This window comes from Neodiprion fabricii, chromosome 5 (genome assembly GCF_021155785.1).
Source record: "Neodiprion fabricii isolate iyNeoFabr1 chromosome 5, iyNeoFabr1.1, whole genome shotgun sequence".
Taxonomy (NCBI): Eukaryota; Metazoa; Arthropoda; class Insecta; order Hymenoptera; family Diprionidae; genus Neodiprion; species Neodiprion fabricii.
In genome coordinates this window covers 15,837,445-15,859,079 of record NC_060243.1, presented here as the reverse complement: position 1 = coordinate 15,859,079, position 21,635 = coordinate 15,837,445, and the positions used below count along the sequence as shown (strand labels likewise).

Genomic DNA, 21,635 nt, shown 5'->3' with positions numbered 1-21,635 from the left:
CAATCCCACTGATCAAATCCTGACCCTCGTTCTCTCAATATCCACCGGTTAGCGTACGAGTAACCCCCCGCAAATGTCGTTGTATACGCATAAATACGATGTGCGATTGTGCGCTCACTTACGAATATTCCAATCCTCCCACCCCCCCCCCCCCCCCCTACTTTCATCCCCGCGGCCTTTCGCTCCGCTCTCAGAAGGGTAGAAGTTTGATAAGTCACGGGGAGGGGGTTTATATATAGGAGAAGCCGCGGGGTGGAGGCAGCACTCCGATGAGAGTCACCCTCGCAGGCGCGTCGACGAATTCAAGTTTCACCTTCGTGCCAGGGTTGGTTCGGAAGGTCAACACGGGCTTGCTCCCGAATCAATACGCCAACCCACCGCGTGGCTTGCGGTATAAAACTCCCGCGCTCGCGTAATTGGAAAAGCTAATTTTGATCGCCTCGATAACGCGTCGAGTACTCGTGTATCATCCGTCAAGCTGTTGGCAGTACGCGTTCACTCTTTTTCCGATCAGGCTGCTGGTTCAGGCGCAAACGAGATGCTGAAGAAAGCGCTGTCCAAATCTGGCCTCAGGATATTAAGGGTGAGCGACACATTTTTTACTCTCGCAATACTGTTCAATAGTTGTCATCGTCCGTACAGTGTTGAGGGGGTGTTATACGAGTGTTTGGGTGAAACAGTGGGTGAATTCTAGAAATTTACGTCTTGGCCGTCATTCAATTCGTCCGGGGTTAGTTTTGTTCAGAAGTGTGTAGATCGATTTGTAGAAACTTGATAAAAATGAAACACTTTAAAAAAAGATTTAATTTACTTCTAATTTTGAGACAGTATTCTTGTATAGTTTTACTCTATTTGCTAAGATTCGAGGTTTATAATTTCTTCCGTTTAACCCAACGGTGACCGTTTCGAGTTGACGTTCAATTATTTGTGAAAAGTTTACGATTTGTTTGTTGTATTAATGAAAACAAATGGGTTGATTCCAAAGAGATGGATTGTGAGAAAGAGAAACTCTATCCAAAAATACTGTCTCTAAATTAAAAGTAAATCGTTTGAGCTGGTTTTGAAATATATTGGGATGTCACTCATAATGCTTTGGGTTGATTGATTTTAACGAAGAAAGCAAATCAAGCTCGATCTACATACTATTGCACGAAATTAACACCAATCGAATTAAGAGATTGGTTGTCGAGTTATAAATTCCCAAAGTTCAGAAACTTATCCCGCCGTCTGTTTGTATATTACGTGTGAGTCTGGTGTTTGCTAATCTTAAGGGTTTTTCAAGTATGTACAGCAAATCTATATGCCGTAATTTTTCTGCTAATAATTAATCTGATAATTATTTTGAACTATGCGGACAAAAGCAGTACGTTACTTTTGTCACGGAGCCACTCAAATACGTTTCATACCATTTCACACAATTGTTGTTCGTCTGCCTGTAACGCATCGCACTTCATCAAATAGCCTTTAACCCTGTTCCCAATACTATGTGCCACATTTGTTTTTCCCCTTGCTTCCTTACTTATCCGTGACTCATATTCGTAAGATAATAATGTAAATGCACGGTGGCCAGCTACAGAGTGTTCTCAACTTAACATTACATTTTTGACATTCATCCTCGTATATTTTCTCAATGAAAATTCTAGGAAAATGTCTATCGCAATCAATTTCACTGGGGCAAAAAAGGACAGCATCAGCCATCAAAGTAAAAGAAAACCACGCTACTGCATTTCAAAAATTTGCCAGAAATCGTTGCAACGTATATTCAAATTTTTCAAAACCGTTCTCACGCTTTTGAATAAGGCATGACCAGAAATTTTCTGCAGCTCTAAAAGAGAATATTTTATTGCTACATTTCACCATCATATTTGGAGTATCAGAATGTTTTTTGTTGAATCATTCTAAGTAGTCTCTTAATTTATACACCATAAATATATTACGCACCACTGTCCGATTCTTTGAAAATTACGATGGAATTTTATGAACCAAGCATACATCATGGTTCTTATCATATTTGATGAAGCTTACGTTGATACATTTCTAAAAGGTGAATAGATATTTATTCATAAACAAAGACGCATATATTTTCAAATAAATGCATAGTCTTTTATTTTTGCTGTGCGTAATCTGAGAATCAATAATAGAAGCCATTTTTCGCATATTTCGGACACTTATATTTTCACTCCGTTCCCATTATCCCATTATTATCCTTGTTGATTCGCGTGATTGTGTTTTGTGGCTTCAATGATTAGATTACGATTATACCGCAAGAAATTTCTAGTTGTGGTTAATGTTCTCATTTCTTACTACAACCCAAAAATATATTTCTGAGTACAAAATGAGGATGAGTTTTGTTGTTATCATCCACAAACGTAGTAGGCGTTACTATTATTCTTGATTATGGTCATTCGTACTATACAGGGTGTTTCCAAGTACACGTCGCAGTATGTTGGGTTGCCTGCCATTGAGGGGAATAAACAGTCCTCACAAGTGAGCTGGAGCTGCCCGTATTGCCAAGTTGCGTGAATTTGGCCAAGCAGTTGTTCCATTCTTTATACCTATGCTGAAGCGCTTAGCGATGGCGTTCCGAAATCACGTTGAAATGATTACATGACTTGACACGGTTGGCCTGATTTACCGATGTTTGATCCCCTAAGCGGTAGCCAACCCAACATACTGCGACGTTTACTTGGAAACACCCTTTATCTTATTGTAATTGTTGCAATAATTGATTCCGAGGCTTTAGGTAAATGAAAAAATGTAGTATAAAACAAAGAATTTTAGTGCTGCAATAGATAATGATAACGTATTATTTACTACTACTATCACGCTTATCGTAAAACAGTCATTTTACCCGAGCCACAATTTTTTTTGGAATTCTTAAAATATTCGAACTTTTCCTCAGTGTAGAATCTGCGTACTTTCAGGCAATAAAGAAGCTTTCAACGAAGAGCAGATTGGCGAAGAAGTCGCAGTCGGGTGCCACGTCTAAACTGTCATTGGGATCTGCAAATTCGAGGCCTTCAATGCTACCAGAACACGAGGCGATTTCGTTATCTTGGTCACTCGCGTCGTTGGATACAAAGAGCGTTGACACTTACCTAACGATGGTCAGTGAAAATTTTCTGGAAAGCCCAGAAAACTACAGCAGAAGGAAACGCTGTTGCTGTTGTGCCGAGTATGAAGAAAATCTGAGGAACGAAAACAGGGAGAATGAGATGTTTGTGTAACCTGCGGTGATCATCCGCACTTACAGATACAAGAGAGATTTTTGAATGAAGAAAGATAAGCTCAACTGTGAAAGCTTCGCAATAAATTTCTGTTGTCCTCGCTCCCGCTAGTTATTATTTCCTAACAATATTCGGAAACGGTCGATATCTACGTTGACGTATATATTTCCAAACATCGAATTTCACGTATCTCAAACGCGAAAAAGAGTTTAACAGCCCCATTTCATGTACAATTCTGAACAAAAAAACCCCAATACATTTTCATTTTACGCAGAAATAAAAAAAAATGGCACGAATTCTATGAATTTACTATTACAGATTTGGTAGAATCTGTGACGTTTCTTTATTTCTACGTCAAATGAAAATATGTTTGCTTGTTTTTATTCAGAATTGTGTATAGAATGGGGCTGTAAAGCCCTTTTTTAATACGCGGACTTTAATATTTGGAGATATATACGTCAATAGCGAAATCGACTAGGGCACTCCCTTAAGGGCTCTGCTCATTATCGGTTGAAAGGATCATCCTGTCGTATTTATCCAATTTTTCAACCACTCCTTAAATTTCGGGTATCTTGACTTTAAATTGAAGGTGAAAGATGGATCTGTACGATACTTTAAGCCGAACAATGAACAGGAAACTTTTGTTTCTTGCTACACGTCCCGGGGAAAAATGAATAGAACCAATTAGATACAATTATATCTTTGTCTAATCTGATCTAAGCATGTAATATAATTATTAAATAGATATCTTGATATCTAGATTGTATAAATAGGTTCTAGTATTTATTTATTTAGATCCGTAAACTTTGTGTATGTGATTAGATCAAATTAGATGGCACTCACTTCTTCCCGGGGTACGATGCAAATTAATATCTTACGAATATGAGTCATGGATAAATAATATCAGATACTTTTAACAATTTTTGGAAAACGTAGAGACGTAACTTGGAAATTCCTCCAAAGCCATGTCGCATATTTATACTTTATAATCAAATCGAGATATTAAAAATTATCGTTGACAATGAGCAAATGTATGGGGGAACGGGCTTTTTACAGCGGGTTTGAGTTTTGCTATTCTACAATTTAACCACGTTCCGCAACTTGTCTTTTATTTTATTTTATTGATGCTGTTAACCGAAATGCAATGTGAATTCACTAAGTGAAAAAACTACGTCGTGACCAGCAAAATTACGAGAGTAACTTGTACCGTACGATATATGTCACATTTGATTAGACGTAATCAAAACAACAACAACAACAACGACGACCACGAAAAATTTTGAATATCGATAATATAGTCATTTTGTAAGGTCATAAATTTCGAAACGACCAATTTATCTCGGATTTCAAGAAATTTTGATGTAAGTTTTTCTATTCCGAAAGACTAAACAAATACTGGGACGATTTTCGAATTTCGAAAGACGCTAACGACGAAACGTTGAATATTTCATTGACGATCGGACTCTCATCACTCGGAAAAAAATCTCTTCATAACTATAGAAATCTTCTGCCACAACTTTCGTTGTCGACTGTACAGACTTGACGAAAAAGTTTAACCGTATATACAAATTGCGTCGAATACAACGAATCCTGTGATCGAATTTCATATACCTGAAATTTTAGAGATTTAACAAGTGAATCGTTTTTCGTAATATTCACATTTTCAAATTCAAGTTAACTTGGACATTGATAAAAATGTAAGCGTGAAGCATCTTATATTTGTATTTCTGCAGGCATTTATGAATATTCTCTGTTAAAATATACGTTGCGTGCGATATCGAATGATTGAATTATACAACCCTATGTGATAATGTACAAACGGGGGGGGGGCACTTGTTTGATGTGTACTGGTCAATAACTTTGTAATATTACATGACAAAAGCATTGAGTATCCAGTCGAAATAGTGTCAGTTTGACGATACAGCAGTAGGTGTGGTTTCATTTCAAAATAGTGAAAAAAATAAAAACAATGCACGTAGGTTCGCGAGATTCTTCTTCAAATTAGCATACTATACAATCTGCATATTTCATAAACCACGTCACATGCAGTGTTTGAAAATACGATGTAACGGTTGTTTAGAATTTTTTTTAAGGGATTAAGTTGGCCGCAGAAATTAAATAAAGTTTTAAAAATTAACACCGTTGTAATATACTTAGAATCACAGGATTCGTGAATATCTGGAGTTTGGATTGATATCTATATGACAATAAGATTCAGATACACAGCAAAAAACACCCATCTCAAAAAACACAGTCGTATGAAATCCATAACTCTAATGAACACGTACATACTAGTCGTCTTGTTCCATAGCCCCTTGATTACCTATAATAATTATATTTGTGAATAATTGAATAAGAATATTATAAAAGAATAAAAATTTATTATTTGAATCAAAAATAGACTCTTGCAGTATGGTACAGAAATAATGTGCAGTATACACATACTTGATCGAATAATATACTCCATAGATAGGTATAATACGTCTTTGAGGCTGTGAATTTTTCCATGTCTAACATACTGTATAATATATATATAATATAATAATATATATATATGTATATAATAATATGTAGATGTATTATATTATTTTAACAAATAAACGGCTCATTATGTTAGATTCGACAAATTTTACCTTTATTTATAAAAATCCTGCGAATTCTTGAAGGTTACTGGTTCACAATGTTTCGTAGCGTATTTTTGATTAATTAATAAGTGCTATTCTAACTATACGTCCATAACTCGATGAGCTCGCATGAGATATTATTTCAATCAAGACTCTACCAGTTACAAACGTAAGTATAATACGGATCAACACTATTTTTGTGCTTGCGTAATGCATGGTTTGATTTCATTTTCTTCACCTTGAAAGTGTTATCATACTTCGAAGAACTTTGTTTTTCTAACCATATGAGCAATATTTCGATGTTTGATGAGAGAAAATTATGACCAAGTCAAGCTGACTGTCGACAATCGGTTCCGTCAAGTAAGAAAAAACTTTTCAACGATCAGACAGGTTCATTTTCGACAAATGTACATCGTACCACCCATCTGAAGTTGACAGTGAAGGGTGTACCACAAGCGCCGAACGTTACCTGCTGCAGAGAAATTTATGGACCCAGCTTTGAAATTCAAAGAACTACGAACTGGTCACGGAAATTATGTCAAATCATAAAGAAAGTGGTGGTAATTGGATCCAGATACCTGTGACCATCTTACAAAAGGACGATCATAAAAAATGACGTGTCTACGAAGTTATATTTTTTTATTTATTAGGCCGCAAGACCAAACGGTCAAAAACCTTAATTTTATCATTTTGCATTTCAACTCATTCTAGGCTGTGCTAACATAATTTAGTCGCAACGTGTTGTAAGAAACGTTATTTGCTTCGGATTTTACTAATCTAAAAAAATACTGTGTCTGAAAAATTCTTACAATTCCGCACGCAAGGGGGAAACCATTTGATCGCGATTGCACCTTCAGGAGTTGTAAAAAGTTGTAAACCTGTTTTCAAATAAATTGCGGTTCGGAAGTTTGAAATAAGGCGATTCGAGCGAATGAATTGAAGTACATGCGCAATAAGTCACTAAAAATTTTTTTACTCAAAATCCACATCATTCATTGGTAAAAAATTTGAAACTACTCAGGAGTTATTTCAGCACAAAGAAAGAAAATTCAACCCGAATTTGGGTGATTTGTTTTTTTCAGAACCGATTGAGGTCGAATAAAGTGATTCTTGAAGCTGTTTGTCTGCAAATTGATATTTTTGGAAACGAAAGATTTCTTGCAGATGCCAATTTACGCAAAGTGGAGTATTTCTCGCGTCGAAAGTTCTTCACATTCACAATATAATGAAAATAATCAAGTTTTATGACACTTTAAATTTTTTCTAAATAATTGTCGATCAAATTTTTGTCAAATTTATTATAGCAACTATTGTTGGTTTGAAGGATGTCAGTATAAAAAACTTTTTTTTTGCCTTCAATCACTCTTAGATCTGTTTTCGAGTTGTAACGCAAGGTGAAAGTTACGAAACTATTGTACCAACTTCAAAAATCTGTAACTTTTGCGAATCTTAAATTGCAGATAAATGGCTTTGGGAGTCGTATAATCTAACCTCGAATAGTACATAAAAACTGTGACATATTTGTTACATCATGTGTATGTATTGGCCGTATTCAGGCCGTTCACCGATAAAAAGAGAGTCCTTTGTTTTATGCATTTGTTCTACGATATCTTTTTATGTTTCTTCGTATTTCATTATTCAAAGAGTCTTCATCTTGTACACGTCTGTTCTCTCGGAATAAATTTATCCTTTCCTTTCCAATAATTCAATAGTATGTAATATTTTGAGTGATATATTCAATATTCATTGAATTATTGTAAGACTATGGAAGTTTCTTTGAAAATGGAGAAATACAAAATACTAGAGTTATAAACAAAACGTTGCAAGATATCGATTTTTTCTTTAGAATCGCTTAAAAATGGTTACCAATTGTGATGGATTCGTTTAATTTCTCTCTACGGGTCAGAGTGTCGTTTTTTTTGTCGATGGCAGGTTAGAAAAAAAGGTGATCCTGAATATTTGAGCTCGATGCGCCCAAATCCGGCCACTAGAGGATTATTAAAAACTTGAAAAAAGTCTATTTTTCAGTAATTTTCAAAAATTTATATCCCAGCTTCTATATGACTCAGAGATTCCAACCAAATGGCGTCCTTCTTTGTCAACCATATATTTTCAAGAAAATAATAGTTAGTTCAAACCCATATCCGGCTTAGCTGGGAGCTCCCAACCGGACTACTATTTTAATAAAATTTTCCTTATTTTCAAAAGACTCACAAATCTACATATTTGGAAATCGAAGGATGGTTGACGGCTTATATTTTTCGTTAAGGTATATTCTGATGATGTCTGCCATATTTTTGCTTGATAGCTTCCATTGCACTGAGATGTCGCCACACAAAGTAGGTCGATTTGTGAAAAAACGCTGTTTTTGAATAACTAGAACATTTTTATATCGACTCGAAATCCTTGGAAATTTTCACGAATTATGCTTCATTGTATCCCTAAGCAGCCCTGAAAATTTCAAGTTTGGCTTAGAACTGGTTTCCGATTTATGTAATTGTAAAAATGTCAAATTTTCGATCTAATATGACATTTTTTGTGGTTTATTATAAGTTTCGATAATTTTACGCACTTAATTAATACTTACTCGAAATTCGATTGTAGAGTAGGGGGCAAAATGAGCCAGCTAAATGAAAATTTTATTAAAATAGCAGTCCAGTTGGGAGCTCTCAGCTAAGCCGGATATGAGTTTGAACTATTTTTTTTTTTTGGAAAATATAAGCTTGACAGAGAAGGAGCCATTTGGTCGGAATCTCTGAGTCATATAGAAGCTGGGATATAAATTTTTTAAAATTACTGAAAAATAGACTTTTTTCAAATTTTTAATAATCCTCTAGTGGCCGGATTTGGGTGCATCGAGCTCAAATATTCAGGATCACCTTTTTTCTAACCTGCTTTCGACAAAAAAAGGCACCCAAATCGGAGACCCACCCCCGCAACTTTTCGGTGAAAAGTAATGAATCTGCCCATATATAACCTGTATTATCTTTTAAACAACAGTTTGAATACTCTGTGGTAATTTTTGCGAATTAAAATAACTAGCTCACTCGTTATATGCACTTCAGAGGTTAGGGTGTGAGACGTTCCCGTATGCCAGGCATGTTACGCTGGAAAAGTGTACCGGCTAAGGGTTAAATATATCTTCGTAGCTTACGAATACAATAATTCAACAACTAGTCAGCATATATGCCCATCTCGTAACAAAGGTAATAAAAAATTATCGACTTTCTGACGAATCAACCTCACTAGCAGAGTTTTCTCGTTTTTTCGTACAGAAATGTCTGTACACACAATTATCGCATTATCTTCGGTTTGTCAATCTTCGAAAAATGCGAACAACGAACCGCGCAGAGATTGGTGAGTGAAAACTTATTGTTAGTTTCAAATGTAGAATAAAAAAAAGAAAAAATTGTGGCGAACAGAAACGCAAGCGCGTATCGTGCAGCTGCCAACGACTAATGAGCTCTATATGCAAATTGTGTATTGACTGGCTGCGCAGCCGAGAATGCCGACACGTGGCCGGATATTTTCAGTTTTTGAAAATCACATGAATATGACTCGGACGCTACTGTCGGCGTGAATTGTACAGAAAGCGCAGAATCGATGACTGACGAGTTATATTGTAGACATCTAGTCCTTACCCACTGGTAATTAGTACCGGTTTCGTCACGTTGTGCGCAGTAAGCAGAATGACATTCTTCTTCAATCATGCATAGCTGATTTTTAACCCCCTCTGAAAGGTTGGATAATGAGACTGAAACAGGTTTTCTGACGAACTAAGATGGGTGCACAAATACAGCTCGGTCGTTCACCTACAGGATCTGAAAATTGTACTTTTGGAAGTGTTTGCCACCCATTGGCAATGCTAGTAAAATTTGTTATCACACCAACATCGCATTACCGCTGCAGTTGCAAAAAAAAAAAATAAATAAAATAACAATAAAAATGACCCAAAGTAATCAAAAATAATAGTAATTTATACTATATTTTCTCGTTAAGGCCGCAAAAGCGAATAACGTACAAAGGATCATAAACAATTATATGTTTCGTAGAAAATGGTGCTTTATTAAAACATCGCACAATTATAAAATATTAAGGCATTTTTCACGCGTATACATTTGGAATTGATATTTGTTCGATTAGTATCACATTGTGCTGTGTTTACATCTGTCATACTTTTCCAATTACACTCGGTCAAAACTGTCGAAAATGGTAAAGGAAAACTATTGTTTAGTTCATTTTTCATTTTGTCAGGAAACAGATGCGCATGTATAAAATTTCGAATTCAGAAATAATTTCTACATTCTAATAAATTTCTGTGTTGCAATTGAGCCGCATGTGATATCTATAAATTATAATACATACTTAATTTAATTGGTTGATTAGTTGTTCGGGCATTTACACTGTACAGTTCCTTAAAAGAATATTCTATACATTATTGTATTACAACTAGACTGGTATAAATAAATACTTTTTTTTTACATTTCAAATTAGGTACTCGTATGACTATCATTTTATCACTTATAGAGTATGGGTTTAGGGATTTACGGTCGTTTCGATGCAATTGGTTTCCTGAGTTTTTGTACAACCCACATATACCATAGAAATATATTGGCAGCTTATGAGTTGCAGGCGGCTGTTTCGCGGTTAATCGCAATTACAGTTCTCGCATATATTTACACATACATATTGTAATAATAATAATAATAAATAAGTACACGCACCTCGTAAAATTAAGCAAACTGCTCTCGCTTTATATCAAAGTTATTTTCATACGCATTTCATTTGATTGACTATCTGCTCACGAATCGCGAATCAGACTAGATTCTCACTCGCAGCAGCACGATATAAAAATGCTCGGAAACTTCGAACAAACTCTCATCACTAGCGGGTCATTCATGACATAAACAAACAGTTAGCGGAGTTTCTGACAAAAGAAATGACAGGCGCAAAAAGAATTATTGAAAAGTTTTTAGCTTATACTTTACACAAGGTTCATGGCACTTTAGTTCGGTTGGGCTTCATATTTGTACAATTGGATCATCTGGCTTGAATTTCATCGATACAGCGCATATTGAGATGCTTACTTTTTTATTTGATATATTGTATTAAAGTATTATACTTACAATTAATTCGAAGGCAAAAGAAACTAGGTTGAAAGGGATTAACTGACAACGAGCCAAGTGTTCTATGCCGTTCCATCGAGATGATAATTCTAAGTTTCACTGTTTTTAACCACACGTATTCATGAACACGGACAGATTTATTTTATGAGTTTGAATGGAAAACAAAAGATGGCCGCACTTACAGCTTCCTTTCTACTTCGGAGTAAAATATTTTCGAACACTCGATTTTCTCCCAAATATTAGTTCTCGTACGCAGTTTTCACATCAAACAAAAATAAAATTTTTTCAGGAACAACTTACCTTTGTCCAGGCTAACAAAAAGTTATCAAAAAAAAAAAAAAACGGAGCCCCTCTAAATCATGGTGAATCTTCACGGACAATGCTGTCATTTGTTATTAGAAGTCAATCAAAACAAACAAACCATTACCAACCTTCAATTAGTTAATTAATTCGGCGGTATGAGCCCAATTTCCGTGTACCGAAAATACGTATAGTCGTTTTTGTTGCGCAAGTCTCGGCATACCGAAAGAAAACGGTGAAACTTGGCTGATTGCGCGTCCGAATTTTTACGCAGGTTGACCACCTCAAGCTTCAGCTTTCAAATACAGTTTGTTGAGGCTATGTAGGTAATACGAATTTTTTTATATCCAGCAGTCCTTGAATAATTCATCGAGAAGGCTCGGCAAACTTTTTATTACTGTTAACTGGCTGACGATCGATGACTGCTATGAGTCATCGCAACAACATAATTTCAATTCGCCTCTTGACGCGAGAGAGTTTTACATCCCATACCCCGTTTCGAGTAAGTTGGCTCCCCTGCCTTGCAGACGAAAATATTACCGCGGTGCGACCCCGCCGACCAATAGAGTTGAATTATTCCGCGCACGCGCAGCCAGTAAAATTTCCCAGTTTCATCTCGGTGAGTCTATGTGGTTCAATTTCCCGATTGAGAGTGTTTCTCGTCGCACTAAACGCACAGTCCAAGAAAATATCCTACCATGCCGTCAAAGTGAACTATAAAACATCGTCGTCTCGATTGGTGCAACGGCTAAAACCGGTCAGTCTTGCAACGTTACATAAACGTCTCAGAATCGATTAATTGCTTGGCTTGCATTATCCACTCGGGGGATAACCTATTTGACTTCAGTAGGCCAACTCCGCGCCCCAAGGTCGATACGGTTTTCCATGCTGCTGTTGGACGTACTGTCCAGGATACTGACCCCAGCCAAGAGCGCCGCTGCCAAGAAGCGGCGGCATGCTTCCAGGTGCTGCGGGCATCCCGACGGAGGAAGAGCTCGACGGCTCGTAGCTTCCGGTTGTAGTGGCGGAACTGACGGAGGATCCGGAAGGCAGCACGGCGGTGGTGGTCGGCGGGTGTTCTCTGTGGAAACTTTGAAGGTGAGACAGCAGTCTCAGACGCAGCGGATCTCTCTCGTCGAGGCCTTCCATGGTGACCAAGTATCGTCCAACTTCGGCAGCGCATTCGCCCCAACCGACAGCGTGGTAGTCCATTGCCAACTTGGTGCTGTCGTATCCTTCCGGTCCTGCGGCACAAAGAGGAAAAAAATATCCTAAGATTATCTCGTTTTCGGTTTCTTTTTTAAGGAACAGTTGCTGAAAGGTAAGAAAATGATTCAAAGCGGAGTTCCGAAGCAGAGTTTCACGGCCGTCATTATTTATCAGCCAACCATACCCGCTGCTTTTTGCAATACATCATGTATAAAGGTACCCACTAGTCGTTTTTGTAGACTGAACTCTTGGATATTACAATTTAGTTGGATATGAAGTTCAGAAGCGCTGTAGCTGTCGTTTTGTTTAGCACGAATCAACATTTGATATCCCAGGAGCTTACAAAACCAGTTCGGGGCAGAAATAATGTGATAAGTGTGTCCAACAGTGGTCAACTTGATTTTGCAGCTCACAATAAGTTCCAATTCGTCTGGCGAATATCTTGAAAACCACATTTTATCGGTAATGCGAGCCTGAATTGTCGAACGTCGAACCAAACATTTTTACTGGAGGAATAATTTGATTTCTTCAAAATTTGGTTAAATACATTTTCACTTTCATGAATTTGACCAGCAAAAATCACTTGTACGCGCGAGTACATGTGCAGCAAAAAAAGAAAACGGGTATAATGATTAGTGGTTATTGACTCTTAAATGCAGTGAAGGTCATTTGTAGCCTCGCTCCATTCCAACATGCCGTCTACACGGTTTCCCGATGAAGTTGAACTTAAAAGCGTTAACACAACGAAATACTGAATTAAATAGAATGTCGCTATTTTTTATTTTGACTTTTCATCACCTTTGGTGACATAATTTGTAGTGATATTAAAGGTGTTCATTTTCCAAAATATCTGTAAGCGTTAGATGCGATTATTGACTGAATTTTTGACAAAATATCGATTCTTCTCGAAAGTGCACCGTTAAGAATTTCAACTTCACGTTTCCCACGTATAACAAGTATCCACTTTCAACTGCTTTAATGTACCTTCCATATTTCCAAATGTGTAAAAAAATTCATGTCGCTCGCATGCGCATTGCGCATTATGTGACAGGTGTCAGTTCTGAACAAAATAATACGTTTTTTCAAATTACTAATTTTGCGGAATGATCTGTATAATAAATCTGTCTTGTACGTACAAGAATACGATTGACGAGAATGTATACAGCCGCGTATAAACCGGTGGGTTCAGTGCGTAGAGCAGTGAATGAAGCTGGTATTAGCTGGGACATGATAATGCGTCTTATTGTTAGCGCTAGGCAGGAATTATACAGCGTAGCGGCAGGTAGCGTGGGAATTATACTGCCAAACCCTTCGTGCTTGGTGCGGTTCGATACTCGGGCAATGTTAAGTCAGCTAATGTTATGCGTTATGGTGAAAAGCCGAATCCACCCTACGTGACCCACCGTGACCCCCAATGACCTGCTTTATCGTTGGTGTCAGGCTGGCGATATTGCGTAGGGTTGAAGCGGTGCATGCTTGTAATCTGATTACCTGAAGTTGCGAGTTGCGCACGATGGGATTTTGAGGTAAAGTTTAAAAGCTTCAATTTTTTTAGTTTTTCGTTTCGTTCCAACAATCCAAAGCAGCATTCGTGATGTTATTTGAAATTTGTATCTTGTTCTGGAGTTGTGCATTTTCTGAAAGTACCTATTTCAATTTGTCAAATGAATGTAACTCTGAAATGAAATGAGATATTGAAAACAGTTGACACATGTTTTTTGCCATCTTGAGTTAGAAATTTAAAAGAAATACGAAAAAATTATGTTTTTATATTTGACAAAGTAAATAAACATTTCTCCATCGTGATGGTCCCGTTTTGTTTTCTTGCGAAACGTATCCACTTTCTAATAAAAGATAAACTTTGAATGATATTTTCCTATTTACTTGTGTAGATGGTATTGGTATGGAACCACATCATTTTCGTAATGATCCGATTTAAATAACGTATATACATTAAAATTTACAAGATAATATTGAGATCGGAATATTTGAAAATAAAATGAGAATTTTCGAATTTTTGTTACAAAATCACTCCTCTGGTAACAAGGTAACAAGAGGCTTGGCAAAATCGATAAACATCCAAGTAAATCAGTTTAGCCCCTTTTGAGGTAATGCGAGCACCGTAAGACGTGTCATCGAGCGAAACGGTGACGTTACTATCAATAAAAATTGCTTCTTATCACTGAATTCTAATATAAAAAAAATGTATAAACGAAACTTGATCTACATACTTTCGAATAAAATATACCCGAATTGAACGGGATGGTTGGTCGTCGGCGTGTAACTTCTCAAAATTCACCCACGTTTTCAGCCTGCCTCTAATACAGGTACGCTTATACACCCCCTTGCATAAAATACACGAAAATCGTCCTTGTTACTGGTTGAAAAAAAATATAATCACGAATCAGTGAAATAAGAGAAGAAATGTAATTGATAAAATCTTGGGTCGATTCGTGACTCCAACGCAACTATCGTTCTAATTATAATCAGCATAAGTGGTGATTATTGTATTGGCAATGTTTTATTAAATACCAATTGGCCATCCCTCGATGGTGGTTAGTCCCATATCCGTAAATACTATACGGAGTAGAATCGCTATTATACAGGGCTGGTTTCCCACACGGGGATCGCATCTGCTCCCTACCAAACGCATCGCACAGTGGATGGCTCTTTCCTACGTGCGTGTACAAACACACGCATGCATACATACGTACGTATACAAACGGGCCGTGCCTGCGAATGTTGGACTGAGAGAGGGGCAAGCTGTACCCCGCACCCTCCACCGTGGGAACTTCTCTAGGAAGAGTTTTTGACTTCCGTGCTTCCCACAGGATCTCACAAGCCGAGTCCTAGCACCTGCTCTCTGCGCTCGGTTAGTACCCAGTGCTGGGAGCGATTGTGAATGGGGACGAGTACCGTGTGCTCACGCATCGATATTGCATAGATTATTATAATTCAAAATTATTATACTTTCCCGCGATCTTAGGAGGCTGGTGAGCCAAAAATGTTGAGGATTCATTGGAATAATGTATTCGCAAGCTACAAAGATCTCTTTGAAAATACAAAAGTGGAAGGTACTGGAATCGGAAACAAGAGCTAGATATCGATACTACATTTGAAATCGCTTCAAAGTCGTAAATTGGTTCGATTTTTACTCTACGTCGATTGATTTTATCCAAGAAACTATCTTCGTATTTTATTAGCAAAATGCTGGCGCATTTTTTTCCCGCGAGTCCTCATTATCTCACGGAAGATAATTCTTTCGAGATTCTGCAACATTTTTCTAATGCTTCACGATAAATGTCTTTACATACAATATAAGAAAAACTAATGAAGGCACTTTTGAACGATTATTCGAAAATCATCTCAAAATCTTGTACAAAATTTTGCGGTCTTCATTGGAAACACGTGCAAATTTTTACAAAGAATCGGCATTAAAATCCAAGAAGTTTCTCCGACCGATCTGTAAATCATGCATGTTTTAGAAAGTTTTTCTGCGGCAAATTCTGCAGGAACAAGTCCGCTGAAGACATATTATCGCTTTTCGAATACCGACGCTCACGGATTTTGGTTCCCAGAACCAAGTAATACGGAAAAAGAAATCTCTGAACAACAGATGGGCTTCACGGTTGCCGAGTTACAGTTACAGTTGAAATTCTCGGCGAGAGGCGGCCGGTCAACAGGTGTCTTCCGGTCTGGGCAAACCGCCGGAAAAGCTATCACACCTTCGCCTGTAACCGCGACCATTCTGCGAATCGTTGGTTATTTTCATTTACACGTTCTCCTGATATTTAGTTAGTTGAATTTTGAGTTTGATCGAAAACCAGATCGTTACTGCTAATACTGAGATTCGATGGTAAATTTTGGATAAATGATTGAAACCTACGCGATAACAATATTTAAGTTTGCCAAATTGTCAAGTTATCGACTAACTATTTTATGGGTAGATGTTCATTGATTATTGAAATTATTCTCGATCTACGTTGATCGATTGAAACATCAGGCGCATTTGATTTCACTGATCGGACCTTAATGAGAGCACTCAAGGAGTTCATTGAATCAAGAATCAATTATTGCTGTTATTTCATCACGAGATGGTTACAGATTGAAGATTTGCCAAATTCACATATTCGCAACCTACGATTAAGATTTTCCTAAATAGATTCGTCGGATTTTGTATCAAGATGGCGCTTATTTCGTTGAAGCGACTCATCTCTACAGCCCCACGAAAATTTTTTTCTCATCACTTTGGGAAATATTCAATTTTTTAAGTTCGCAATGATGTTGATTTCGATTAAATAATAACAATGTCAAATTTACTAGCATCAACAAAAAAAAATACCGTTTTGGTCAATTTGTAACCAATAACTTTTACAACAACATTTTAATCATCATGGAGTGAAATTAAAAGACCCTAGTAGATTTAACACAATTTAAAAGCAATTTGAAATGAAAGGGCGATAACTAAGCTCTTGTCAACGTTTTGAGTCTTTTTTTTCTATGGCACTTTTATCGTAGCTTATGAATCTTCAATCTCAACTCATCAAGTATTCTAATTAGAATAAACAATCAGAAACAATCAGAAAACGCTTAATTAGGTGCAGCTTCGATTTGGAAGATTCTTCCCAGCGACATCATGTAACATGATCATAACTACACCTAAGTTTTGTCACTCCATCCACACTTTCTACTCCACAACTTTCATAATTACGTTTTGCAGTTCACGCAGGATGAAGGCTGACGATTTTTATGACCGCTAAAATATTTCAAAAACCGACCTTTATTTCTCAAGGTACGTAGATGTTCGACGGTGAGTTGAAGTATTTCAGCTTTTTCTAATTTTCCACTGTGAGGATCCCTGGCGGCAGCTGGTACCAATCTTCGCAATTCTCCGAGGGAAGCGTTTATCCTGTCACGTCTTTTTTTCTCAATCATTCCTCGTCTTCGTTTGCGCGAAGCGTGCTGACAGGAATCACCACCTGGCGAGTTACACCTGTACAAAAATCAGAAGAAAAATTTGATCGATAATTAAATAAAGTCCAAATTATCCCAAGCCTACGATAAGAGTATATATTTGTTTGTCAGATTCCACAGGCTATATCGAAGAAACTCCGACGATTTTTTGGGAACTCCTTGTTCTAACTACTACAGCATTTGAGACGAGAATTTCCATTTCAACTTCTTTAAATTATCTAACATATGTATTATAACACGTGCTAGACCAGAGAATAAAGTTTGAGTATTCTCCGATATCTTATTTACTTTCATTAATTTGAACAATCAGGCGTGATGTGATAAGCGACGGCAAATATTAAGATTAATTTTGAATCGAGTTTTGAAATTTGAATCATAACGCAAATTCTATGTCTATTTTGAATGATTCGTATCGATATTTTTACATTCACCACTAATTTTTAAGACCCTGATACCGTTTTTATTACTTTGATAAATTCAGATTATGATCTTGAACTTCACGAATAGGCTGTATTTCGTACATTATAGTATATTTATAACGCGCAAATCAATTTGCCGACGAACATCTTTTTGTATAGTACTGACAAAAATCTATCTGTATCAACTCTGGAGATGAGTATTTGTGAAATTTTCGCCAGCTAATCTGCAGATCTCCGTAACGAACTAAATAAGCCCAAAACGTTAGAATCGTGTTATTTTTTTAAAACAACAACTAAAACAACAAAGTTATTTTTTTCATCATATTCTCAAAATTTCAATTATAAAACCTTTCTTGCAATTGTTCATACTTAGTTTACATCGAATTTGCTCAGATTATGTCATTCGTTTTCACTATCAATAGCACAAATAACACTCCTAGAGATTTTTCTCGAACGAACCTTACTCTTTTCAAAACATTAGCTTCAGAATATCCGGCAGAATTACTGCAAAAATTTCAAAGAACTGCTCGCATTCTTATCCATAGGGAGCTGTATATGTACATAATTCTTCAACTGCGGAAAAATAAGTTGAACATTGGATTTTACTCCCGAACGAACTTACTAAAATTAACGAAACGTATATAACATCAACTTATATGTTCTTACTAAAACTAATCTACAAATCTTCTTTTTTGTCGAGAATTTCGTCATCCCGCTTACTTGCAAAGGTGCGAAACCTCCTCCCTCACGGTCGGGTTTTTGTACGAATAAATTTTCTGTGCTTATAAAGCGGAAAAAGCTTAAATAGCATGGTGATATTTTTTGTTTTTTTCAACCAAACAAAGATTGACGAAAATACAGCAGATTCAAAACTGCAACGATTTGAGGTCACCCATTCATAAAGTACAACATCTACGCATATATCGCCAAATCAGTCAAAGTCAATTGCTTCTCACGTCCGCAATTATAATTTTTGATGAAAATGAAAAAATACGACTTGATTGTTCGGTGTTTCTCTGTGTTGGACGTATGTGATTTTTTTAATTTTTCTTTTTTTTTCACCATAATTACGCGAAGTCCACATTGCTCGAACGTAAGGATATAAACTCAACGCAATCAAAGGATCAAACTCAAACTCACGGTTCTTTCCCACTCTCCTCGGAGAAGACATCGTCGCAGTCCGAATCGCTCATGGTCCGTTTCATCCCCCTTGACTGTGACAATTGCTGCTGTTGCTGCTGCTGGTTGTCCTGTGCCCTCAACTCGGTGATGTCGTTCTTCAATTCGGGCAGTTCGTGACTGGGTCTTAACTCCGTGAGGTCCGGCCTCATCCCGGCTATATTATCGTGCCTCATCTCGTGCCTGATGTCGGCGGGGTGGCGGAGTTCCGGCCTCTGCATGTCGTGCCGCATCTCGTGATGGTGACGTACATCCGGGTGTTGAGGTTGGTAGGAGGGATGCGGGGGCGGCGGATAGCCCCAGTGGTGAGGCCCCGATGGGCCCGACAGTGACGGCAGGTGACCCGGGGTGACGGCACCGGCCGTTATGTCAGAGGATAGCAGGGTGCTGTTCTCGTCAGATCGCGGTACAACTACGCGCCACATTATATCTCGCGGTTACCGAATGTCCGTTGTCACTTTCCAAAAAAATATCACAAGGACGTGCAAATTTTGTACCATATGTTACTCAACCTTTCACGTCATCTCGATAAATAGTAATATTGACGTAAGACATGATCTGAAATCCCAGTGTTTATGCACAATGTTTAAGCGCACGGCTTATTGGTCCCCTCGCATGTTCTCCAGTAGGCGGAAGGTCTATTTTGAACGATTAGTTCCTGTAGTAGTTGTATAGCTCGGGTTTGAAAAGAGATTATCGCATCATTTTTGTTCCGGGTTTTTTTTTTTTTATTTTGTATTTCTCTTTTTTTCCAATTATAATCCGGAGATGCGGATAACTGTGGCTGACCCTCGGCGAAACATAACAGATTATTTACCGATAAAATATGTAAATCCAACCACTGGTAGCGACGAAAAATTTCTATTTATGAGAAAGTTTTTAATTTTTTTGTTTTTAAATATTTTTTTATTTTTGTAGAATATACACACTCGTAACGTTCGTCACGTGTCTTGTTCTGAAAATTTCACTGTCGTAAAACTCTGCAAACGTTCACAACGACGATGTAATTATCCCGCGAAAATATCATTTGCATTTATTTACGATGATTTATAATGTTCGACGCACTTCACTTCACAATTCGCGGGACAAATGTTTCTGATTATTCGTCAATCCACAAGCCACGTGTAAGAGAAACGAGTAAATGTTCGCCTCTGACTTATTTATTTATTTATTTTTTTTCGTTTGCTTCTTCAAATTATCTTCAACGGTGTTCAATTAATCTTTTCTCAAAGTAGCGTCAATTCGCAAAAATCGCATTCGAATCGTCGAAGATTGGCTGCACCTCACCGGCGCCTAGAGACAATTTCGCATTTCCTTCCTCTGTGACGTAACGAGTAAAAAGATCGCCGTCGCGACGGCCGTGCGCGATTTTCAAACGGCCCGTGCGGCGTGTGCAATGCGACGTGTGCACCGGTCGCGTGGCGGCGAGCGTATGTCGTGTGCGGGCGTCTATCGCGCCACACGACTAGCTGCCGCCAAGACGTGGAGGGTTTCAGGGGCGCCGAACGGTGGTGGGGAACTCGATCCTGAACCATGGAGATGCGTGCGTGTGTGTCGCGTTGCGCGTAGCTGCATCCGAACGCTGCACAGTGCAATAGGAAACAAAGACGGCGAAGCGTGAGCGAAATTTCTCTGCAGGGTATGTATCGACGAAGCTGTGATGCGAAAAATTGTTCGTTTGTGTCGTTGCTGGTTACGAATTCGTAACCAGCAAGAATTTTCGAACTGACAATGGAGTATCCGGACTGACCGATGAGAATGCAAACAATTACTTTACTTGGACTGAGATTGGTTCCCCGGAGTTTTTGACAACGCTAATTGCCTGAATCTGTAGTTGAAATTCAAAAATATAAAACGGCGAATCCGGGGACTCGGACGTTTTGAAATTCTGAAATTGAATTTTAGATTCGTTATCGATGTGCTCGAAAACCACCGAGTCACAAGATTTGTCCTAATCAAGCAATTTCTTGCATTTTTGTGAGCCATATTCAATTTGCCATTGTCGATTATCAAATTTTTAGTTCTAATTCGTTATCATCGTTCTGAACATCCTGGGTACAAAAAGTTTCGTTCAAATTAAATAACTTCTTGGATTATCATCAGCCACATTGGATCCAGCATTCTTAATTTCTGAAGTTTGACAATGAGTTCAGAATCGTAATTAGGACTCTCGAGTACCTTCGTTTACCAGATTTCATCCAAAACAAATAAGTTTTTGCATCATCAACGGCCATATTGAATCTATCGTGTCGAATTCCCCAATTTTCACTTTAGATCCGTAATCAACATTCTGAAATAACTCCGAGTACCGAATTTCCAACTTAAATAACTTCTAATCGTATAAGTATCGAGTATGCTAGATCCGCCTTTTTATTTTTCCAGATTTTGAGTTTAAATCTATAACCAGAGACCAAAAGAACCGCCAAATTCGAAATTTCGTATCAGTGCAAAGTAAGGAAATATAAATCTATGCCTCAAATGAATAAATTGGACAGCCATCTCCATCCCATTATAGTTTCCTCGATACACGGATAAACAAATTTCATTTATACTATACAAGCCTCATTTTTCACACAC

At 37.6% G+C, this 21,635-nt stretch overlaps 2 protein-coding genes across 2 annotated transcripts; one reads left to right on the top strand and one right to left on the bottom strand.

The window, feature by feature from the left end:
* Positions 1-278: 278 nt before the first annotated feature.
* On the top strand, positions 279-3,504 carry LOC124182988. The gene is made up of 2 exons (XM_046570886.1): positions 279-583; positions 2,925-3,504. The coding sequence occupies exons 1-2, from the start codon at positions 539-541 to the stop codon at positions 3,225-3,227; spliced, it is 348 nt and encodes a 115-aa protein (XP_046426842.1). The 5' UTR covers positions 279-538; the 3' UTR covers positions 3,228-3,504.
* A 6,413-nt stretch (positions 3,505-9,917) lies between these two features.
* Positions 9,918-21,214, bottom strand: LOC124182973 (hairy/enhancer-of-split related with YRPW motif protein-like). Its single transcript, XM_046570863.1, has 3 exons — positions 19,020-21,214; positions 17,265-17,479; positions 9,918-12,521 (listed from the first exon to the last, which is right to left on the bottom strand). Exons 1-3 carry the CDS (start codon positions 19,481-19,483, stop codon positions 12,121-12,123), a joined length of 1,080 nt encoding a protein of 359 aa, XP_046426819.1. The 5' UTR covers positions 19,484-21,214; the 3' UTR covers positions 9,918-12,120.
* Positions 21,215-21,635: the final 421 nt, after the last annotated feature.

Bases quoted from the DNA above. Each gene is read 5' to 3' on its own strand.
- LOC124182988 (XM_046570886.1), top strand. From the start codon at position 539: ATGCTGAAGAAAGCGCTGTCCAAATCTGGCCTCAGGATATTAAGG. The intron at 584-2,924 runs GTGAGCGACACA...GCGTACTTTCAG, and splicing joins CTGGCCTCAGGATATTAAGG to GCAATAAAGAAGCTTTCAAC.
- LOC124182973 (XM_046570863.1), bottom strand. From the start codon at position 19,483: ATGTGGCGCGTAGTTGTACCGCGATCTGACGAGAACAGCACCCTGCTA. The intron at 17,480-19,019 runs GTGAGTTTGAGT...ATTTTTGTACAG, and splicing joins GAGGAGAGTGGGAAAGAACC to GTGTAACTCGCCAGGTGGTG. The intron at 12,522-17,264 runs GTCGGTTTTTGA...TTTGTGCCGCAG, and splicing joins ACGTACCTTGAGAAATAAAG to GACCGGAAGGATACGACAGC.